This window comes from Lacerta agilis, chromosome 10 (genome assembly GCF_009819535.1).
Source record: "Lacerta agilis isolate rLacAgi1 chromosome 10, rLacAgi1.pri, whole genome shotgun sequence".
Taxonomy (NCBI): Eukaryota; Metazoa; Chordata; class Lepidosauria; order Squamata; family Lacertidae; genus Lacerta; species Lacerta agilis.
Genome location: NC_046321.1, coordinates 27,122,837 through 27,146,596, shown reverse-complemented (window position 1 = coordinate 27,146,596; position 23,760 = coordinate 27,122,837). Strand labels below are relative to the sequence as shown.

General features: G+C 46.1%; 1 protein-coding gene across 1 annotated transcript; it reads right to left on the bottom strand.

Moving 5' to 3' along the window:
* Positions 1-962: 962 nt before the first annotated feature.
* Positions 963-19,929, bottom strand: GGA1 (golgi associated, gamma adaptin ear containing, ARF binding protein 1). Its single transcript, XM_033161742.1, has 17 exons — positions 19,522-19,929; positions 17,856-17,940; positions 16,397-16,472; positions 11,619-11,717; positions 10,973-11,096; positions 10,377-10,477; positions 9,785-9,865; positions 8,840-8,977; positions 7,802-7,883; positions 7,314-7,421; positions 6,904-7,062; positions 6,301-6,365; positions 5,103-5,281; positions 4,697-4,983; positions 3,204-3,373; positions 1,983-2,093; positions 963-1,712 (listed from the first exon to the last, which is right to left on the bottom strand). The coding sequence occupies exons 1-17, from the start codon at positions 19,562-19,564 to the stop codon at positions 1,602-1,604; spliced, it is 2,019 nt and encodes a 672-aa protein (XP_033017633.1). The 5' UTR covers positions 19,565-19,929; the 3' UTR covers positions 963-1,601.
* Positions 19,930-23,760: the final 3,831 nt, after the last annotated feature.

Genomic DNA, 23,760 nt, shown 5'->3' with positions numbered 1-23,760 from the left:
AGTGAGGATCAAGGCAGGGTAAGTGGAGAAAAGACAGAGGCCTGCAAGTGAGAGCTAGGCAGAGCATGGGATCCTCGTGCCCTTCCAATCAAGTCCTGACTGATTCACTTCAGGAAAGAAAACGTTTTATTTCCCATTAATACAGCAGATTTCACACAGAGTCTATTTTAAAGTCCTTTTCCATAGGCAGAATTTTCACCAAAAATATATATACAAGCCTGTTTCAAGAACCAAACCAAACCGAATCTAGAAAGGGGTCAAAGAGAACCCTGAAAGAGAGACCAGAAAGTAAAAGTATCCAGTCACAGCAGAACCCCACTTCAGAAAGGCTTTCCTACCAAAAGGAGACAATTGTTGTCGGAAACAGGGGCATAAGCCCCCTGGGCAAAACATCGTTCTTCACAATCCCACCCACTGCTCTCAACCGTAAAGCTCAAGTCCACCTTCCATGGAGCAGCCTGTTCAGTAACTTGCTGAGGCCTCACTCCCACCCAGGCTTGAGGAGAACTCAAGTCAGTCAGAGTGGGCGCTTCCTAGCCCAAATCCTGTGAGCACACCAGTTGGTGGGAGGGAGAAGAGGGGCAGCTTCAGCTGGCAAAGGTCTGTGGGGAACCAGACATTGTTATGGCAACTCTTTCCTCCTCAACGCCCTCCTCCCGAGTACCAGGCCTGTGCCATATTTAGCTGTGAAATGCACAGCAGAGGGGTGTGCAGGAGATCCACAGTGCCACACAGGCAATATAGTGGGCCCCTCTTCACCCTGTAGGCAGCCTCTTGGTATTGTCAGCTTCCTCTCCCAGACTACAACCCCTCCCTTGCAGCTGCACAACAGGCCACAACTACCAACCCTTTGGACGTAAGGCATAATAGACGAGGCATGCTACCCGCTTTCCTCCTCGCCCATCCCATCAGCTGAGTCAGACTCAGCTCACTGGTGGCTCATTCAGCATGGTGAGCCACTATCCAGCCCAGGGTGAAGGAAAGGCCTCGTGAGCAAAACAGACCCAAACACCCTCCTGTTGTGTCAAGGCTGTTTTGCCAGCGGAGTCGTGAACAGGCGCCAACTAGGCCTCCGGTGGCAAAACGATGGTGCCTTTTGCCCCACCTGAGACCCCAGCCCAGCTTCATGTTGCGACACAGGGAAGCAGAGCGAGGGGCATTGCTCCCAAGTATCAGGCTTGTGTGTGGACAGGGTGGAGTGTGAAAAGAGCTGGAGGTTGGGAAGGGGGTCAGGCCCAACATAACCTTAAGCAGGAAAGAGGAGGGGAAACGGTCCCAGGAGTCTCTTCCCGGACTTCTCGGAGCCGATTGTGACTGCCCTCTGCCGTGGGGAGAAAAGCAAGAGCCGTGAGAGCAAGGGGAGAGGAGGGGGCTCAGAAACCAAGTTAGAAGAACGGAGAACAACTCACTCAACCAGCCCTGCCCCCACCAACCCCAGCAGGCCTCCCCTCGGCCCATGGTCCTCCACACACAGCCTACGGCCAGCTGCCAGCCATTCCAGTCTGAGAGCCTGGTCTGAGGGCCAGCCAGCTCTGGGAAAGCTCTTGTCCTAGAGGCGGCAGGATCCTTTGAAGCCAGACGCAGTGCAGCGGCGGCATCAACTAAAGGTCGCCCCATGATTCTGGAGGGGGGAACTGGTCCACGTCGCCCATTTCATTGTAGGTTCGGTCGGCCATGGTGAAGGTCAGCTTGTATCGTAGTCTTACTTTCTCCTGGACAGAGGGAAAGATGAGCAACAGATGAGGTTTCCCTTCTTATGGGCTGGCTCTTGCGCTCAGGGGGTCGTGCTTGAGGGTTTCCTACAGGCATCTGGGAAAAAGATGGCGGACTCGAAGTGCAATTGGCCTGATTCCGCAGGGCTCTTCTGATGTCCTTAATAAATGAGGGAGGGGGAAGAAAAAATGCTGGCAGGGCACTAGCAGTTTGACGCTGATAGGACATGAAATGCCGCCCACCCTACCCCTCTGCCGAGGTGCCATTACCTTCTGTGGGTTAGCAAGCAGGAGGACCTGGGTGATTGCAGTGGGGGGCACAATAGGGTTGAATGCCGGGAGCTCTGTCCCCGAGGGTGGCTGCAGCTTCACTTTCATCACCTACAGAAACGAGAGTGCATTAGGAGGATTCAGTGACTGACCTGAAGCTGTTAAAGAGCACAAACTGGAGAATCTCATAAACCTGCTTCTAAGCAGCCAAGATGGAAAGTTCACCTGGTTAGAGTCTTCCACGTGTCTCCATCTATGCTGCTGTGAAAACAGCTCCCCCTAGTGCCAGAACCTTGATTTAATGCAATAGTCTGGGTGCTTTGGCTCAGGATTTAAGAAACCTGGCTCTTTCTTTTTCACAGTGGACGGCAGGAAATGTAAACCGCACCAATACTTTTCCCAATCTTTGACTGTTTTAGGGAGCAGGGTCCTCAAGCAGCTAATCTTTACAATGCCAATATACAAATGAGTACATAGAATCATAGAACTGTACAGTTGGAAGTGACACAACCCCCTGCCATGCAAAGAATCTTTTTGCCCAATGTGGGTCTCAGATCCACAACCCTTGAGATGATACTGGACTACAATTTCCTGCCATCTGCATTCCTGACCACTGCCATGCTGGCTGAGGATGATGGGAATTGAAGCCCAACACTGGTCCCACACCCCTGGCACGGGGATTGGCAGCAAATGACCGCTGGGCCAACATTTGAAATCATCTTGTATAAAACCAGACCACTGGTAGACAAAGCCCATGGACATCTTTTTTCAACTGGCAGCAGGACTCCAAGGTCTCACGCAGGATCTTCCCTGTTTTAGCTCTGATATTTCAAGATCCTTTTAACAGGAGATGCCAGGGGAATGAAACTGAGACCTTCTGAAAATAAAGCATGGTTATTACCACAGAGCTACACCACCTCCCACTACTAAGTTATCAAAAACGGAGGCAAGAGGAATGTATGAAGATTGCACAGGTAGTGTTCATGGGGCCCTGGGAAGGGTTGCAGGCCTGCTGTCTTCCTCCACCTTCTCAAAGCAGTGTGGAGTAGTGGTTAGTGTGTTGGACTAGAACCTGTTTATAATAAGAGTTACTTTTTAAATTGCTTTTAGTGATGTTTATCAGTGGTTTTGGTTGCATCTGTTTTAATTCATGCTGTGAGTTGCTTTGGATCCTGCACCGAAAGGAAGTTGGGATATGAATGAAGTAAGTCAATAAAATACCTTGGGTACGGCAGACTGAAAGATGATGTTCCTAATGGGCAAGGGGGCTGTGCTGAGCATGGAGATGACCACTACTAGCACATCAGGCCGGTCAGGCAGAGAGTCCTTGGCAAAGTGGAAAAGGACGCGGAATCCATGCTGGTCATACACTGTCACCGGCAGGATGTTGCCTGGAGCGAAGAAATACCAGGAGAACCACAAAACAGAAGAGAGAGGATTGGTTCATTCCGCAGAGGCAAACAATTCACTTGCTGGCTAAATGCAATCACACACTGGGCATCATAACATTTGAATCATAGAATTGTAGAGTTGCAAGGGTCTTCCAGTCCATCCCCCTGCAATGCAGGAATTCTGCCCCCAGTTGTCCCTGGGTGGGCTCAAGCCACCAACCTTCTGGTTAGCTGCCAGACACACTGACCCATTGTGCTGCCACAGGCGCCCTCTGGAGCCCAAACAAGGCCGAAAACAGCTTGTAACTCAATCTCCTTGTTTAACGCTGTTTAAGTTAATAGTGCATCCTTTCTCAGATGTAGCAACGGCTGGCAACAACCGGTTTGTAAAGAGGCAAAGACACGTCAATTTCATTACTGAAAAGCAGATCATAAGCCCTTCCCCACAATCTCCTCCCAGCCAGGGCTGTCTTTGCCCAGGGGTGCAAGGGGTGCGGGGCACCCGGGTGCCGAATTCTGGGGGGCACCAGGCGCCCGCTGCTGAAGCCACCTAAGCTCTTATCTACCTGCTATAAAATAATAAATAATTCTGAGCATGCTAGAAAAACAAAATACATATATACCTAGGTATTACCGAAATTTATACCTACTGTTTCACTAAAGGACTTTCAATTTTGTGTGCTCATTTACTAAAGACGGGCTGCGCTAGCGGCGGTGTTTGTCATTCACAATGGCGGCGCTCATCAGACTCAACGACAGCGCTTGTCATTCATTTGCAGGGTGCTTGTCATTTCGCGTGCAGGGCTGTGCACACGAAATTAACTCTTACATCAAAATATTATGTTACGTATTGTATTGAGCTGCTATGCGGCAGCGGGGTCAGCGGCACCTTTGACACAACTGATGTCTCGCTAAACTAAATTTGGGGGTGCATATGCTAAAGACGGCCCTGCTCCCAGCTAACGCTTAGCCTCTAAAAGTCAGGGCAAGTTAAGATACTTCGCAACAGGAGCAGAAGACCTTCTTGGGCTGAGACTTATTTACAAGAAGGGTTTCAATACAAGGCGGCCTCCTGCATATGTGCTCTTTCCTACTAGTCCATCAGAGAGCTGAAAAGGACTAGGAGAGCCACCACCCTGCAACCTGGAGTCCAACACCTTGCTGGGAGGTAGATTCATCAACCCACCCTGGAGAAGATCAAGCCCCTTCCACCCATCTGAGAGAAAAGGTGCTTGCAGAATGCATAGCCCCAAATATCTCAATCAGCTAAGCCAAGCCACATGTCCCAGGATAAGGCCACCCTCCACCTCTGCCCAGACTCACTTGGTTTGATGGACTCCAGAGGCACAGTGACGTTTGTCAGTGAGATTTCAAGGGGGGATGTGGAAGCAGGAAGACCCGCTGTGGGGACTGTGGCTCCAGAAGGTGTTGGGGGCCCACGAGGGACAGCGGCAGGTGCTGGCTGCTCGGAGGACAGGGGCAAGGGGGCAGGAGGGTTTGAAGAGAGGCTTGGGAAGAGAGGCAGGGCGCTGCTGGTGCTCACAGCTGGGCTGGAAGTGCTCTTGTTTTGGAGGTCGCGCAGTGTCAACCGTGGCGGGGGCTGCTTCTCCCTGCAAAGTGGGCAAGAGAGAACAAGCTGTTGAGAGAAGCAGCAGGAAGGCGGGCTTCCACTTCAGCCAGAAGCTGCTCTCCCTCCTCGCAGCCGGCCCTTCTCCACCTTGCTTCCTACCATCTGACTTGCCGAGACTCTGGGGGAAGAGACTGTTGCATCAAAGTCTTGCCCAGCAGATCTAGGTCATCCATGCCGCTGGCGGCAGCAGGAGGTGTTGTTGTAGGTGGTCCAGCATCAGGTTTCCCCGCTGGGGTGGGTGAGACTGGGGGGGCGCCAAGTTCAGGGCTGTCAGAAGACTGCGGTGGAAAGAGAAGAACTAACAGCAATGCAACCAAGAGCAAGCAAACTGAAGCAAAACCCCTTGGCAGGGAGATCAGCGATATTACCATGCAGTGCACAGAACATAGCTCAATACACGGCCTTCAACACACAGTGACAGCTCTTGCGAACTACTGTGATCCTGCTTCAGAACACAGCTGGAAGGACTGCAGTGGTTTGCAAGTTTTCCACAGAGCAGACTTGCACAAGCCCCGTACTGAGAGCACCACTCAAGGAATGATGGGGATGTTATTACTACAAGGTTTGGCGCCGAGGCATGGGGCTAAAAAGGGGGTCCCAGTAAGAGATTAATGTGCACTCTTGAGCAATAGAGGGAAATGCCTGTTCACCCAGAAAAATAAGAGGCAACTCTCCATTTGCTGGAGACTTAGCCTTCATACGATGAAGGGAAGCTGCAGCCTCAAGCTACTTCAATCCTTTTCTCTCCACTCCAAGAAAGCACGACTTCCCCTTCCTCTCACAAAGACCACTGGGGCAGGGAGATTGATTTTCATGTGCAATGGAGCTTTGTTCTAGTCCAACTGAAAGTTCTCCCCATTCCCAGCTGTAGAGCCAACATCCTGAAGTTGTAGTAGATGATGAGACCTCAGAATTTACAGCATTTCCTTCCTACGTTACTTCTATGTAGAAACCACATACACACACAGATTGCCATATTCAATGATTGTACGTATGTATGCATGTTTCCCCCCACCCCATCCCTTGTACTCATGCCGTGGGAATATAGTCAGTTTCAGTTCATCAGAATATGCACTCTGAGCAAAAATACAAGCATACAATCTTCAGTTGTGATCATCCACGTTCAGGTTTCATAGGACAAATTCAATGGAGAAAATGAATACAGTTTGGCCTTACAGTTGGACCTTCTTTCCTCCTTGAAAAACCTGCAGCATCAGCTGCAGTTCTTCTCCCATCCCAAAAGGGGTCTGAATTCTCTCAAAAAGAAATTAATGTTTCCTAAAAACCAAGCCCTTACCTGAAAATTGTTCCAGCCACTATTATCTGTACCCTGGGCTGAGGGAGTTGCTGGATCATTAAGCCCTAGAGAGGAGAAGAAAAAGATAAAGGAGATCCCATGATGCCAGAATGGAGAATCGAAAGAGCGTAGGACCAGGCAGAGGTTTGTAAACTGTATTGCCTTTGGAACACCCTTCCAGGGAAGGCCACCTCTCATCGTCTTTAATGGCTTTCTGCAAACTGGTAGAGCCTTCCTTGGGCTCTGAGTTGCTCTCTTACAGAATGGTGGGGGTGTGTGTGTGCTTTTTTAAAAAAAGATTACTGTTGTATTCTGTTATTTCCTGCTCCTGTTTCAGTGTTACCCTGTAATAGATTTAGATTGTTAATATGTGGTTTTGTCCTTGTCTTTAGAGATGGTGAGCTCTATGGAGGCCAGGAGGGGGAGTGTAAGTGTTTTAAATAAATATGTACAGCACAGAGACTGGAGAAGAAACTAATCAGTTTCTCCCTTACATTTCATGATCACAAACATCTTCCCATTTTGCCCACCCCCATTCTGTGTATTGCTTGAATGCTGGACACTTTCCATTTCCTAGTGGCCTCAGCGTTTCCCTGGACTCACCTAATGACATGAGCTCATCATCCAGCAGAGAGACGGAGCTAGTCTGCTCTGGCACAGAAGTTGCTGAGCCACCACATGAGAAGCTTGGTAAGGCTGGGTAGGAGGGGCTCGTGGTTGGCATGTCGAGTCCTGATAGATCCAGAAGTGCTGAAGTGCTGCCTATGAGAAGAAGCAAGCAAGTCAATTATGCTAGTTTCCTATACTTTCTGCTTGACTGACCCAGCTCTAGGTCTGCTGGCTACAAAGTCACCTAAGAGAGCACCCAAGACCTTCCTCCTTCTACTTCCTTAATTGCAGGTTTGGATGCCCAACCAATTTCACTCGGCAATATTTTGTGGTCAGGTTCTTGCTTTGGAAAGGACAAAGCAAAACCTTCCCTTTAGGGCAGTCCGTTCCTCGGGCTTCCTTACCTGGGAGACAACCAGCCGCAGTCTCACCATTGATCTCCTCTCCTTTCACAAGCTGCTTGTACAGGTTGATCACTTGCGTCAGGTTGTCATTGGCTTGCAAAATTTCCGCTGCAACAGGAAGATAGATGATGATCACAGCAGCACCCCATTATTCAACAAGAATGTGTGTGAATGTTGAATCCTAAAACTCAATTTTCTGCAACAAGAATGTACCGCACCGCTCAAAGAATGTAGATGGCTATTGATAGTTAGATTGCCATCCTGGTGGGTCTACTGATGCAATTAAAGTACAGTCTTAACTGAAACGATCCCAGTTATCCAGTTCTGAAATTTGGAATATTTTCTCAAGGACCTCCACCCACCCATCCAAGTAGCCTGTCCTGAACTGCTCAGCATGAGGTGGGTGTAGGGAAGCTGGGGGGTGGGGGTGGGAATGGGTAAGAATGGGAAGGCCCTTGTCACCATCTAAGGTGGCAGGCTGCATTTACCTAGTGCCTCATCGTTGTCCTCTGTATCACTAGCAAGCCGAAAAAGCATGGGCCTCATGCGCTCACAACGCTGGTACAGCTCCTGCAATGGGGAAAGAGTCGGTTTCATAATATGCTCTCTTGGGATTATATACAGCAGGGATGGGGAACTGCAGCAGGGTTGCAATTTGGCTCACAAGGTCGTTCCCCTCCCCCCCCCCAGTCTCACGCACCTGCCCACACCTGATACTACAGGCGATGTCACACGTGAGTCAGGTAGAAAAATGGCACAAGGAACACCTGGGAACCTTAAAAAATGCTTCTGGCTGCTCCTTGACAAAGGAGACTTGCTGTCAGTGGCCATCACTGGACTGGCCCCGGACAGCAAGCCCAGCTGAGATCAACAGTTAGAACAAGATCCAAAGCAGGGCTTGCTTTCAGTGCAAATATTCCTTTGCACTGCCAACCTGAATTCAAGCCACCAATGCAAAGGATCCTCCCCAGCAGGTGGAACTCAATCCATGCCTACAAAGGAAATCTGTTACATTGGATCACCTGATGTCATTGTGACACCAGGACTGACAGGTCCTGCCCACCTGTCAAAATGGCCTGCGAGGGGGGGGGGTGGTCAGGATCTAGACCTCCAGCTGGAACTTGCTCCCCACTCCTGATATACAGTCTAAAAACATAATTGTTTTGTATTTGGGGAGGTTTCTGAAATTTCTGTAACAATATTTATGGTTTGCGTCAATTTGAAATCATCATTAACTTCACCAAGACCAGCTGAAGGAACTACAGTTGTACCTTGGATCCTGAACACCTTGAGAGTCAAACGTTTTGGCTCCCAAACGCTGCAAACCCAGGTGGTGTTCCGGTTTGTGAACGTTCTTTGGAACCCAAATGTCCAACAAAACTTCCATGGCTTCCGAACCGGAAGCCGCGCCTTGGTTTCCGAAAGTTTTGGAAGTTGAACGGGCTTCCAGAACGGATTCCATTTGACTTCCGAGGTACTGGTACCACTGTAAAAAGCTCCCACAACTAGGACAGCTCTTTTCTTACTTTCATGAGGTCCTCGCTGCTCTCGGTTGTCTCCCCTTTGCTGTAGTTATTCACCATCTCGGTCAGGAGCTTCACATTGTTGTTCACCTCCTCGATGGCGTTCACCCTCTTGGAGATCTTCTCCATTCGCTTTTGGTCCTGGAAGAAGGGGAAGGGTGAGAGCAGCCTGGGTTTCTTCCTTACCCCTCTGGAAAACTCAGTGGCCCACTTTCTGGCATGCCACCTGGAAGGGACTCTGGTTTGGACAGTGCATTTGAGACCCTCCCGTTTTACACCACCGACACCGCTGCATGCTGGGAGAGCGCCACAACACCCTGGACACTGGGGGACATTACCCAGCTGCATTATAGAGAACTATTACAGCTCTTTTTGCAACAGCAAACTGTACTTCTGAATCTCAAGAATCTCTTTCCCCCTCCACCCCTCAGCACAACAGCAAAGGACAACCTAGGAACAGGTAAAAAAAAAACACCACCCATTTTCTTGCTCTGCTCCAGCCATGCATTTTACTGTTCCTCCCCTCAACCCAATGTGGATGAAGGGACAAGAGCAGAGATATGAAGGGCCCTCCCATTTCCCCACCAGACACCTACACATCTCCAGGCAAGAGGGCTTGACACAGAATGGAATCCAGATTCGAATCCCTGCACAGATATGCAACTCGCTACCTGGACAGTGTTCTCGACGCTACCAACATGAGTCTGAGCAAACTGCGGGAGGCAGTGGAAGACAGGAGTGCCTGGTGCGCTCTGGTCCATGGGATCACGAAGAGTCGGACACAACTGAATGACTAAATAACAACAACAACCTGAACTATGTCACAGGGTTGCCGTGGGGATACGACTCTGCTCTAAGATCCCTTGGAAAAGAGCAGAATGGCACACAAACAGCACAAACCTGGTTGACAGCTGGAGGTGGAAAGAGTTCTCAGTGGGGAAAGCTTACCTCCTGAACCATCTCTTTGATAAGTTTGTTGGCAGCCCGGAGGTCCTCAGGGTGGGAGCTTTTGAGCAGGCGAGCCAGCATCTGCAAAGGCACATAGATCAGAGGAAAGCAGGCCTGAGGGGCAAACAGGCTGCTCTGGGAGCATTTCTGCACCCCTGCCTTACAGCTTGTAACCACTAAGCCCAACAACTATATACTGGGACCTGCCATAACCCTAAGGACCCCCTTGTTAGGCAGTTCCAGGCAGGCAGCAAAAACAAGAGGTCTCTTGAACCCACCACACATGGTTGGTAGCTTACATTTAGCTTGGTAGCCTGCTATAACATTCTAGCCTCTTAGCAACAAAATAGGAAGTTAAGATGTTTAAAGGGAATACAGGGGGAAATTCCACCATTTTTGCAGAAGACGTTTGCCTGTTACTGCAGGGGAAACAAACTGCAGCAGGTAAGAAATTCACAAAATTTAAAGGGGCTGATAGAGGCTCCTTCTGCACCTGGAAGTATTTCCCCCAGTTAACCTTGAGAAAGTGGAAAACTATCTTGGATGAACAAGAAAAATGAGAAAAGTTTAAAGTCATCTATTTAGTGCTTACCTTGGACTTCTCTTCATCATCAAAGATGACATTCTTTGGCCTGGGAGGAGGCAGCGGGAAGGGGGCATCGTCCGGCAACTTGGGGTCACATTTTACAATCCCTGCAAGCAAACAACAGTTTTTACCAACTTAAAGGTCTCTGCATTTCTCATGGTTTTAGTTATGGAATAACGACAACAGGGGAATGTCCAGTTCTTAATACTATCCTTCCAGTGCTGCTGATGTGCAGTTCATGATTTTTTAAAAAAATGCCAAAACGTTAACCAATATGGTGTAGTGGTTAGAGGGTTGGACTAGGCCCTGAGAGACCAGGGTTCAAACTCCTAATCAGTCATAAAGCTCACTAGATGACACTGGGCAAGTCACAATTTCTCAACCTAACCTACCACACAGGGCCGCTGTGAGGGTGACATTGGGGGTGGGGGGGAAGAGAGAACCAGATATACCACCTTGAGTTCCCTGGAGGCAAAGTTGGGAAATAAAATGTAAAAAACAAATAAATAAAACTTGACAAGCTACAGTCTTCTGCATCAGAACACATAGCTGGGGGGGGCAGGGAAGCCATGGATTCTTTGGGCGCAGAATGGGTCTCTCACCTTGTTTTTTCAGCATCTGATAGGCCTCTGTAATCTTCACTTCATGGGGCAGACCCAACGTCCAACTATACAACAGTTCCAAGATCTTGGATTTCACTTTCTCTGGGGTCCGGCTTCCTAGATACTGAGGGAAACAATCACACACCCACATCAAACATGGCAGGACTTAGAGGAGGAATTTATATTGAGAGAAAGGCTTGCACCGTGGTCCCAGGGAGGTTTGTAACAAGCTCAAGGTGACATTTCGTGTACTTGGTTGGAGTGGAAAGTGAGGATTTACCCCTTTGCGTATTTTGAAAGTTAAGGAGTCCTGATCAAACCATCTGTATCTGCTGGCAGAATGGAATCTGATCTCTACTTCAGCATTCCCACAAAGGGAGATTCAAAAGCCAAGCTGAGGCTTTTTGTAAGCATGAGTTAGGACTCAAATCAAAGGAACAAAATAAAAGACATATTCTTTCAAGCAGCTCTGGATTTCCCATGCTATTGCCATAAAGCCAACATATATCCCTAAATTGCCTTCTACTGCTCTGGAATCGAAGCTGTTGAAAAGTCTCTGTGGCGTAAAACAGCTCCTCCTTTGCTGTTTCAATGAAGCCTATGTCGCCACCCCTCTTGTTCCTGCCACACCACTGACGGGACTCACCTTGGGCGACACCACCTTGATGAGCTCGTTAAGAAAGCGGAACTTGCCTACTTCGTCATGGAAGCGTTTGCCACAGCTTTTCATACAGGCCTCCAGCACCTGTGCATGGGCAAGACAGCAGGGAGTGAGCACGGATATCCAACCCCCAGGAGGCCCTAATCCCATTTCCCTGCTTCAGGGTGCAACAGAACAGAGCACTGGGAAGCTATTTAGAACAGGGCACAAACAGCACCCTATGAAGTATATGTACCAGAAGACACCCCATATTTCTCGTTGTTTTTTTAAAAAATGTACTACCATGTTTATCATTTTGTTCTCCAGATGCCCATACTCACAGCAGTGAACCTCATCATTGAGCTTTACATTCATGTTTGGCTGAATCCAGCCAGCAAATCTACTCCAGCTATTAATAGGGTCCCTTGGAGACCTATTTTAAGCTCCCACGTGGCTCCCTGAACAAATTACCTTCCCTATCTCACAGGGCTGGAAATAATCAAAGGGAATCCCATCTGAACTCAATGGAGAATTGGCCACCACTTCCTGACACCTCTGAGTAGGGGCTGAATCTCCTTATCCCAGGCATAGGGAACCCATGGCCCTCTAGGTGTTTGTTCCCATCAATCTTGACCACTGTCCACGCAGCCTTATACCAAGTCAATGACATGTGCTGATCAACGTTTGCTGTTCCCAGAGACTCAAAAGATCCTGCCCTCCTCCGCTGCTGTGTGCACAGGTGAGTAGAATTCATTAGACACACTGAATGCTGCAAGAGTTTCCTTATTAGGCCCCTGATCCCATGTTTCACATGTCAATAGTCAGATGAGAATTTACTCTTTCCCAAGCTCTTATGTCTCAATTGCATTTACTCTTGTTAGAATCAGAAAGCCTCTATCACATCAGCAGAAGGCACCCTGGTCAGAGTCCCCTCAATTCATGATACAAGACAAATGTAAGGAGTGGGGCCGGAAGAAATAACAGGGATTTTCCAGTTGTGACCCTGGTATTCGGGAACTTAATAGCTAGAAAGCCCTGTCTATAAACTTCATTTTAAACAGAACACTATTTGAGGCATTTTTATTCAGATGTTTTTAAAGGGATCATTTATGAATTTATTTGGTATATGATATTTCTAAGTACCCCAATTTTTGTTTGGTAATGTATTTAGCATTTCTGCTAATTTAATTACAAGCACTTTTATTGCTACTAACCATCTAAAGCAATTGTTTTGTGTGGATGGGGAACAAATCCCATATGTCATAACCATACTACACAATTGCCACAGGCAAGGCAATTTCCTAGTCCTCATGGCTGTAAAGAAGCATTCAACATGAGAAATGCAGTTTGTCAAAGGAGCTCAGATATTTTGAAACAAAATAATCCCATGACTTCAAGGAGCTGGCTCATGACTTTGAAGAGGTGGTATGAGGAGGAGCAGGACTAGAATAATGGGGCTTGTGAAAAAGTACTTGTCTCACTCGCCATCATGCGAGAATTACTCAGTGAAGATAAAATTTAAAAGATTTGTGAGATATCACAGAAGTAGAGGGAAAAAATATTGGCTGTGATTCACGTTTTCATCATGCAAACTATTTACATGAGACAACTGTTTACATCTCAAGAATTACTACTTATAAACAACTCTTCTACAATGCTTCAATGTGTGTCCAAGAAAAGTACCATTACTGGCCCATTGTATGCACTGTTTTCAATTTATCTACTACTTAAATAGTCCAAGAGCCACTGTCAAGAAAATACCAGTTCAAAAAGTTGAGACTGAAGTCAGGTTTCATGGTGTAAAATAATGGAACAGAAAACTTAAGTCACGGATGAAAAGACCTTCATTAGGGAGGAAAACATAAATGGCTAGAATACTTCCTAAATAATATGTAAGGGTGGGGGGATCCTCTTCCCCTTTATATAGGACAGCACTGGCTTTATGAGCCTGTGGGAAGTGCTGTGTATGAAAGACTGTGATAGAAGAGCCAAGACAAAAAACATGTGTGGCGTAAGCAAATGATTTTTTTATTCATGCTCTTTGCGTTTGTCCATCTGAGGATCAGAAATTAGCCTGGGAAACCTATTTGTTCTTAATCTCTATGGAGGCAGTAGTGGGAGGATTGGGAAAACTTCCTTCCCTGCAACGTGAGAGTTGTTTCACGTAACTGATTTTTCCTTGAGATGTGCATAGTGTACATAATCATCAGGTCCATCCAAGCCCCAATTCCATACTGATCCTGTGTCTAGAACCACACAAATCAGTTGTAACTTGCCAAAGTGTTTCAATGCCAACACTCCCCACATCATCCCTGAAGTGCTGAAAGCAATGGGGCTAGAGTATCTCTTCCGAAATACTGAGAATCCCATGAGAAAACAAAGGCTTCTGGCAAAACTATCTTACCTGCTACTATACAGTGGGTGGACTCATCAGCCCTCCTGAGCCAAGTGCCTCAGCCTTCGAATAGATTCATGTTAAGCTTTGGTCAACCCCTGCCCAAGGCTTCACACAAAACGTAAAGTTATGACACCCCAGACTGAGATATTCACACGGAAACTCCACCTCCCTCCCTCCAGCCTTTAGTCCAGGTATGGGGAACCTTTGTCCCTCCAGATGCAGCTGAACTAAAACTCCACAACATCCCTGGCCATTGGCCATTCTTGCTGGGGCTGGCTGGAGTCAAATCAAATCAAATCAAATTTTATTAAACGGTCACAGACCAAATCGTCCAACGGAGCACACACAAGACAAACACACGAAAAAACAGCATTTTGAAATTAAGATCTTAATAAAATTAAACGTTTGCCTTTGCCTGCACATTGTCAATGGATAGCTTATATTTCCTGCGTCTAATAGCAGAAACGCAGAATTTGGCAACATTGATCGTAGTCTCTGAGACCCTGTCTTCTACTAGGGCTCTGAAGCGTTGGGATTCTGATTCATTTTTAAACTTGTGAAGAACTGGGGTAATAAAAGTCTGTCGTAGATCCTCGTAGAAACTGCAGTGCAGCAGTATATGCAGGTTTGTTTCCACCTCCAAGGAGCCACATGGGCAAACACGTGACTCATACGGTTTGCCTTCATACCTACCTAGCAACAGGGCAGAGGGCAACACATTGAATCTGACCAAAGTGAAGGCATGTCTATACTTGGGTATTTGTAGTTTGGTCAGATAGTCTGCGGGTGAAAACCCTCTCCCGAAGTCTCTTATTGAGGTAAGTTTTTCCATTTTGCTCATGTGACACTGCAGCTCTGTGTCCCTAATGCGTTGGAGCACTTGACTTTTGGCTCTCTCATAACCTGCTGCTATCAGAATCTGCGGGGAAAGTCCCAGGCTTCTTATCTTGCCAGAAAGGGAAGCTTTCCAGTTGGAATGAAAGGTGTCTACTAGTGTTAAAGGTGCCAACCCAGCCGGGAAAAAGATGAGTTTTAACCAATAGTGTATCCTCATGATCCACATCCGCGCATCAATAGGTAATTGTCCGACTTCAAGGCGGACAGCTGTGTTAGATACACAGGGAGGGACTCCCAATAAGGAACGATAAAATTTTGTTTGGAATGCCTCCATAGGTGCGAGATTTTTGAAACTGCAGATCTGGGAGCCATAAGTAAGTTGTGGCAGTATTTTTATGGCAAAAACCTGAGAGGCTGCCGGAACGTATTGGCCCCCTTTCCCGTAGTAGAATCTTATTAGGGCTTTGTTAGTCCTACCTGCGTTGGCAATGGCATTATTCATCTGGTGAAGCCATGAGCCCCTTTCCTGAAAAGTTATTCCCAAATATTTGAAAGTTGTTACTTGATCAATAGGTTGGTTGTCAAGTCTCCATTTGTGTTTTCTTCTCTTTTTTGAAAACACCAAGATTTTGGATTTGCTGTGATTTAATACTAGTTGTTCGGCTTGACAGTAATTGGAAAGTGATCTCAAAAGTTTCCTTAGGCCGACGCAGGAGAAAGAGAGTAGAACGGCGTCGTCTGCATATAAAAGCACCGGGAGGGACACATCTGCCAATTTAGGTGGATGAGCATTTTCTTTCACCATATTTTCTACTAGAGAGTTAATGTAGAAATTAAATAAAGTTGGCGCGAGAACGCATCCTTGTTTGACTCCATTGCAAATATGAATTTCTTTGGTTAGATGACCTAATCTATCGCATCTTACCCTGGCCCTTGTGTTTTCATATAGGCCACGAATAAGAAGCAATAATTTTTTATCTATATTTGTAGCGTTAAGCTTTTCCCAGAGTCTTTCCCTTGGTATTAGGTCAAAAGCAGATTTGAAATCTATGAACGCTGCATATAAAGATCCTCCTTTTCTTGAGTATTTGTCCGCCAGATGTTGGAGTATCAGAGCCTGGTCTATGGTTGATCGGTTTGCTCTAAAACCAGCTTGTGCTTCTGACAGGATGCGTTCTCGATTCATCCACTCAACCAGTTTATCACATAAATGGGCAGCGTACAGGCTCAAACGGGTAGTAAAACGATAAAACAGTAAACACTAATTAAAAAAGCAGAGGCAGTAGAGATACTGCATCCCGTAAATCATTAAAATAAAAGGGGTAAAAGGCCAAAAGGGCTAACAAGCTTCTTAGAACTTAAAATTAAAGTTAAAATTATATAAGATTTAACTTGAGGGCAGACGAAGTTAACTGAGCAACTACCTTCGTCGCCATCTTGTCATCATCTGGCACACCACCAGTGTGCTGGCTGGAGTTGTGGTTCATCAACATTGGGAGGGCCACCTGCTTTAGTTAAAACTGGCAAGAAATGGTTCACAACCTCTTACCGTAAGAGCCTGAATGGCTTCCCATTCTTGTGGAGACTGGATCTTGTGGGCTAGAAGTCGAGTGGCAAGCGGTGGGCTGAATGATAAGACACAGGAATGGTTACTGAAGGACTTGCTGCTGTGGTAAAGATCTTGCTGTGAAAACACACGGGGTAAATGGTCTGGTCTTAACTCCTGTGTGTGTTGCAGTTCGTAGGACCTGTTGGATGCCTTCTTTTACTCCCATGTTTATTTTATTTCACAGTCCAATTAGCTCCAGCAACCTCAGCACACTTTTGATGCAATTTGGTTTACAGCACTCTCCAGCTATAGCAGAATTGGGCTTGCAGCCAAGACGCCTAGCCACTGTCTCTGCCTGTCCCTCCTAGCTCAGCTGATCCCATTAGCAGTTGTTGTTAGGCAGCCCCCAGAGGCCAGGCAGCAGCAGCATCTGAAGCAACTTAGGTTGCTTAGGTTTCTGAAATGGAATTGCCCCTGACAGATCAGCGGTTCTGGCCTTTTATTGAAAGGTTTTATGTAATTTACTGTGGTTTCCCAGACCATAATTTCAAGGTCTCAGGTTTGGAAGATATGTAGCAGCAGTAATTTGAAATACATTAGAAGTAATTTGAAATAGTAGTAATTTGAACAGATTATAGGTCAAATTTGTTTCCTGTTGCTCTAGAGTAGGTGTAGCCAACATGGTGCCCTCTAAGTAATGCTAGACTACAAATCTCATCATCCCTTTTCATGCTGGCTGGGGTCTGAATAGTCTATACAATGATGAATTCATAATCCTAATTCAAAACCTTAGTCAAAGACTTCAGTAACCCATAATGGCCACACTGGGAAACCTGACTCACTACTGACAAAGAGAGGTGTGCCATGTTCCCATTTCCTTATACACTATCTGTTTATTATAGCCCACCCACACAGCACAGCAAAGCAATTCTTTTTTGCAATCTGCTAAATCCCCATAGCATTTAAACAGGTTTACCCCACACAATGTATTTATCTAACTCAGCATTCACACTGTGCCATCAAACTTTTTCAGATCTGATTTTGTGCATACCCATCCAATAAACCATGTCTTCTTTAACTAATTCTTTTTTCTATTTGCCATTCCATCATTCCCCCAACTCCTGATTACTTCACAAAGAAGTAGGTTCCCATTTTTTAATATCTACCACCCATGTTATCCCAATGAGAGGAAACACAGTTTCATGTAAAATAAGAAAATGAACCAAAGTCTTAGGACATCAAGGTACAAATGAAAGGGGGGCGGGGAACAAAACACAAAATCAGAATACCAGAAACAACAGGGTGCTGGTGCAGCCATATGCTTCTTCTGAATGCTTTTCTAGAAGCCCCTAATTTAACCAGTTATTTGGAGTGACTCAGGCTACTTCTTGAGTGACATCGACAGACAAAACAGTTAATCTATCTATAATTTGTAGGGCAACAGATTAGGTATACTAACCCCTCTAGTTCCTTATTGAGCTGGTCACAGAAAGCATTAATGCTGTCCCATTCCAGGTCCTTGTTCAGAGGGTTGGTAGCTCTATCTGAATTGATAAAGAAAAGAAAAACTTATGTCAAGAGCAGATCTTAACTGCAAGGGGAACAACAGTTTCCCAGAGTGGTTTTCCAACGGTATCCCACATAAAGGGAAGTAAAAAAAAAAGTTTCCTGCAAGGGTGCCACGACATACAGTGAGAATTAGGCAACTGAAAGAGGTCATAACTCAGGAAAGGAGAACATGTCTGGCATGCAAAAGGCCCCAGGTTCAATCCCTAGCACCACTGCTTGAAAAGCTCTTTCAAAGCAGGATTAGAAAAGATCTGTGAGTGCCATCCACAGTATGACTCAATATAGATAGCTTCGTATGATCATGAATGAGATCTGGGACTGGAGCATGGAGTGGTTCAGTCTAGCTCCTCAACTCTTGGGAAGATGACATACCCACATTTTCACCAGCTTACATTATTATCATGTAAAACAATGAAGTGAAATGAAGCTGCATTAAAGACCAGGTGATCACCATAGCCAAAATAACTACACTGTGTTTTGTTTGTTTGTTTGTTTGTTATTTTGCTTTCATCTTGGTATACCTAATCAACAATCTTCTGGCACAAGAAGAACAACATGCCTTTTTATAATGATCTACCAACTGCAGGCTAAAGCATTAATCAAGCCGCTTTGGAGAACAGAATGACACAAATAAATCTCTGTATGGATAGATAATAAAAGGGGCAGAAAGAAGCTCTAGAAAAGAAACACAGCTTAAAGACCAACAACCATATTGCGACAGAAGTTTTCACAGACCAGAACTCACTTTCATGTGAAACGGATGTAGACCTTCAAAGTGGATAGCCCCCAAATGAAACCTGTCCACTTCATTTTGGGGTAGATTGTTAGCCCAAGCTAATGTCTCTTTCCCTGTCAATTCAAGTGCAAATTATGGGTGATATCCAATCTTACTCACGCTCAAGTGCAGAACCAGGGAAATCAATGGACTTAACTTTCAAGTATGACTTCATTGGGTATTGCCCATGGCCTATGTCTCTGAATGTATTTTAAGCACCCCTTGCTACTTTAGGACCAGAGCTGACAAGAGTGTGGTAGGAAAGGTGTCTCTTCCCCTCTCTTTCAGTGGCTGCACACATTTTAAAGTTATGTTTTTATTATGGTTTTTGCACTGGATCAGATCGTTATAAGGTGTCCGATCTTTGTTGTGTGTGTGTGTAAACCGCCTTGGGTATGGTAATGTAAAAAGGCAGTTTACCAATTAGAAATGAAATGGGGAAAATAATCATTCTAGGTGTGCTTGACTGCAGAGCAAGCCTACTGAATCCAACAGTACTTTACTTGGGGGTACGTACTCTAGGGACACGCTTGTACATTCGCACGTTACGAACTGCGTGGGTCGGGGCAAGGGAGCAAAGCATCCCGGCGATTCGCGAGGAAACAAAAGCGAAAAGGGTGGCGTCTGGGATACTTGAACCAGAGCTTCCGAGCCCCTCCTCCTCCCCCTCCGTTCCCTGGTGAGCGTTAGGCCCAGGGCAACGATTCCCCTCAGCACCAGCACCTGCGGCTCCGGGTGGGGGCAGAAATCGCCGAGGGGGCCCCTCCCACCCCGCACTCACTGATCCTCGACTCCAACGTCTCCGCCTCCATGCCAGGCTCCATCTGCTCCCGGCTGTGCCTTCCCTCGCCGCCGCCGCCGCGGCCTCCCGGCTAAAGACGCGACGTCCCTGCCGCCCTCCCGCTCCGGCGGCGCGGAGCCATAGAGAAGGAACTGCTCCAGAGAACAGTCTAGAGAGTGGGCCGTTCTTGCAACTATAGACAGCCGCGGAAGTGAGGGCTAGAGCGCCCCCGGGGAGCGGGGTTTAAAAAAAAAAACCAAAGAAAAAAACAACAACCCCGTCCGCCGCTTCCTCCTCCGAGTCACTGAGCTTGACAGGCTGGGCCTAGAACGTCCCCGAGGGCGGAAGTGAAATGGGCACCGAGCGCGGTTGAAATCCGTATGACGAGTTTACGAGTAGCGTAAACTTCCTGGGCAGCGACGGAAACGACGGAAGCCGGAAGCCTGGCATAAGGGCCGGGATAGTCCTAGACTAGAGAAAGGAAAACACAGTGGTTTTCAAGTCCTACATGGGAGGTTGCTATTTCATCTCTATGGTACAACCCGGAAGCCACTGACGAGATATCATAGAATAATAACGCCTGGGCCTAGAACGTCTCAAGCTGTGCGTCTATGATTTGCCACCGCTCGTGTCAAGGTGGTTGGCGGCCTTTGATTGGAGCGCGAAGGCTTCCGGGAAGGGCGGCGCGGGGGAGACGTAGGGAGTAACTTCCGCTCTGAGTCCCGTGTCCTTGTTTGAAAACTTACAGAGAGGAAAGGGCGCATAGCTGCCATAGGGCGTTGCTATCGTGGAGGCGGGGTTATGGGTGGCGCGGTTTGATTGGTCGACGGCGGGAAAGGGCATGACTAAGGGAGAGGGCGGGTGGGAGCCGTTCCGTAACGTGTGAAGGCGCTCTCCGTGTTGGGCTCTCACCTTTGCGGGTGGCAAAAATGCGCCTGGCCAGTAAAGCAAAACAAAGACCTCTTTTAAGGGACCTCGCCGATATTCGCTAAGTGGCACTGGAGGCCTAAGCGTCCAGGGTGATTTGAATCGGTTGATTCGGCGCCAGGAAAACGCATTGTTTCTATATTTTTATTTATTTTTTATCAAAGCAAACAAGTTAAATTTAGAGGCAGTCTCACAATTCGCCTGGAGTGATGAGTAGGGCTGCCATACGTCCTGATTTTTCAGGACACGACCTGGAATTTGCGTCCCAAAAAACCTCAACAAAGCTAAACAACTTTCGGGGTGTCCTGGTTTTTACTTTTTGAAATATGGCAACCCTGGTGATGAGGCCCATTGAATACAATGGGCATGCTTTTTTAATGCATTTTTAGTTGGCTGTTCAACTAGCCTAATGAGAGCTTCCAATATGATTTTTCTAGCTATATATAAAAATTTAAAATTAAACAGTGAAATGCCACTTAAAGGAGCATTGTAGCACTATAATGCCTTTTGATTTATTTACAAGAGGGGACCTTCCAGTCACTGACATTTTTTGCAAGGTAATTAAAGGTGTTAAGCAGAAAGGTGTTTTCCTCTTTATTTAAAGATTGCCATGATGTGTTAGCTCTATAGGACTTTAATTTATTTCACCCATTATATCCCTTTCTCCCCCCCCAAAAAAACCTACAGTTGTCAGTAATAAGACAGGAAAAAAGAAAACTGAGACGCATTTATTTGATACAGAATACTTGACCACAAATGGTTATATTTCAAGGAGAGAATTTGCTGGTCACATGTCCCTCTCCCGCAGTTTGATTAAATGACTCCTGTACATAGCTGTCAACTTTTCCCTTTTCTTGCAAGGAATCCTATTTGGAATAAGGGAATTTCCCTTTAAAAAAAGGAAAAGTTGACAGCTATGCTCCTGTAGATGAGAAATGGAGAGGCCTCGCAGCCCCATTTCTCTCCTTCTTTTAAGCCTAATAGAATTGAGCTGTCAGCTTAGGGAGGAACCCAGTGGAACTGGTATGCCGTTCATAACATGGAGACATCCTGCTGGCCCATATCTGACTAGATATGTATAGGATTACACATGGGGTTGTTAAGCAGTATTTTAAGGCCCTTGGAAGAAGATTAGCTTGAAAAGTTAATATTCTTTAAAATTATTGCATGTCAGCTTTTTGAGTTACACACCATTCTTATTCTCCATTTCATACATTTTTATGCTGCTCTTTAATGAAAAGTTCAGGACAATATTATTTAGTCTATTCCCCATATTCCAAGACTTCAGCAGTGGGCAAAACACAACCCCTCCACCCTCCGGAAACTGCTGTTCTTCATTTAAGTGTCGTTGTTAGTAAAAAAAATGCAATTTGGACCCCAGTCAGTGTAAATATGAGAAATATTAAAGTTGAGGTGCTTTCAGTTCTTGTATCCCTCTCTTTAAAAAAGTATACAGAATGTATTTTCAAATGATCACAGAACTGTCCATAGTTTCCAGTTTGACTGCAATGGAGTCAAGGTCCAGTTACTGGGTTTTAAAGACTGGGAAAAACCTCAGCAAGAGAACAGCTCCTCTGGGGGCTCATGTAATCTTTTTAGACTCAGGGATGGAGAGCTTGTAGCACTTCAAATGTTGCTGGACTCTCATTCTTCTCTGGCCATCAGACATGCAGCTAGGGTGATGGGAATTGGAGTTGAACAATACCTAAAGGACCACAGGTTCCCCACTGCTGTCCTTGACTCCAGAAGGCAACTGCACTGCCATCTGATGCATTCCACGAAACAAATCTGTCCCTGTTTCTCCAGCACATAAATCACCGTAGCTGGAATTATATCTGCCTCCACATTTTAGGAATCTTGCTTCCCTTTTATTGGCATGTTACCTATCCTTGCCAGTAACACCCCATCACCGCATTGGATAAATGTAATAGAAAAGCAGATATAAATAATGGATGATACCCAACTAAGTTAAACTTGAAGTAGACTCATTGAAATCCACAGATTTATGATTAACATTGGATATCGCCCAGTAATATTCTCAGTCCCAGTATCACTTTGTCATGTTGCCACTTTGTTTCTGACAGACCACTTCCAGTTATCAATTAAGTAACTATTCTATCTCTCTGTTTAGTATTCAAACCCTTTCTCTGAAATACAAGATACTAGTTTGTTGGAGGCAGGCAGGTGCGCTAGAGGTCTGCTGGTCTGATCGTACAATGATTTCTTGGCTTCTCTGCTGTTTCCGAGAGCTCAAGCAGCTAGGATCATATCTAATTCATCTCTTTGCTTCCTTCTGAGTATAATAATAATGCTGCTACTGTTATTTACTGCAGTAATTGAAAATGATGTGCCCAAGACCTTAAATGAACCAGAAGCTGGAAATTGGAAAGTTAAGGCTTTGGCAGCAGTGCCAAGTTGGCTACTCTGAGCTTGTGTATTACGGTATTAAAACATTCACACCATCTGCAAGGCTATAACAATGACTCCTTCTAATGGAAGTACAGGGGGCTTAGTCACAGATGCTGGTGCAAACTTAAAGGGACTCTGACCCTATCATTTGAGCCAAATGAGTCTGTAAGGAGTTCAGATGGCGAGCTTGCCTCACCTTCTCAACAGATTACGTTGAGGAGGTTTGATTGTAGTTCAAAATAGGTGTTTTCTTGCCTGTTGTTGGAGAGGCCAATGTCAGGTTAAAATGATAGAAAGAAATAACGGAATATGATAACCCATTGGCAGTCAGCAAATGTGCATAAGAACCAAGGTAGGAAGAGAGGATGACATGAAGTTGAGTATTGCGGAGGACTGAGGGTACAAAGATCTTGGATATCCAAAATTCATTTACAGATAATGCAGCTATGTCCCAAGGGTTTTTTGTTGAAAGCTGCAGCAGATAGGAATGTCGGAAGTTTCCCAATGTGAGGAAGTTCGTTTTGTCATCAACACTGCTTTGTGAATAGTCACAGTCAGAAAACTGATGAATCTGCTGCCATTTCCCCATTTCTGGCTCAAAAAAGTGATTGAGTTTTCTTCCAGTTTGGAGGGCACTTTTGTTCCTCCTTCTTCGAAGCAGAGGGAGTTAAACAATCCCGTGGAAAAAAACCACAAGCCATTTTATAAGCTATTTGTCCTTCTTCTCCTTCAGCCTCAATAATCTAGTCTGGCTGTAATTATGACACTTAATAAAAATTGCTTTCCTTTTCTCTGCTCTAGCAGTCCTGGAGGAACATTGCATGGTAACTCTGTGGAGTGCTTTTAATTTAATGCTCGGAAAAGGTGCCAGCTCCACCCCCCGCAGAGTCCCCCATTTGCAGA

Excerpts from the sequence above, each read along its gene's own strand:
- GGA1 (XM_033161742.1), bottom strand. The coding sequence starts at position 19,564 with ATGGAGCCTGGCATGGAGGCGGAGACGTTGGAGTCGAGGATCA. Across the intron at positions 17,941-19,521 it reads GACGTTGGAGTCGAGGATCA|ATAGAGCTACCAACCCTCTG; the intron begins GTGAGTGCGGGG and ends TTATCAATTCAG. Across the intron at positions 10,478-10,972 it reads TCAGATGCTGAAAAAACAAG|GGATTGTAAAATGTGACCCC; the intron begins GTGAGAGACCCA and ends GTTTGCTTGCAG.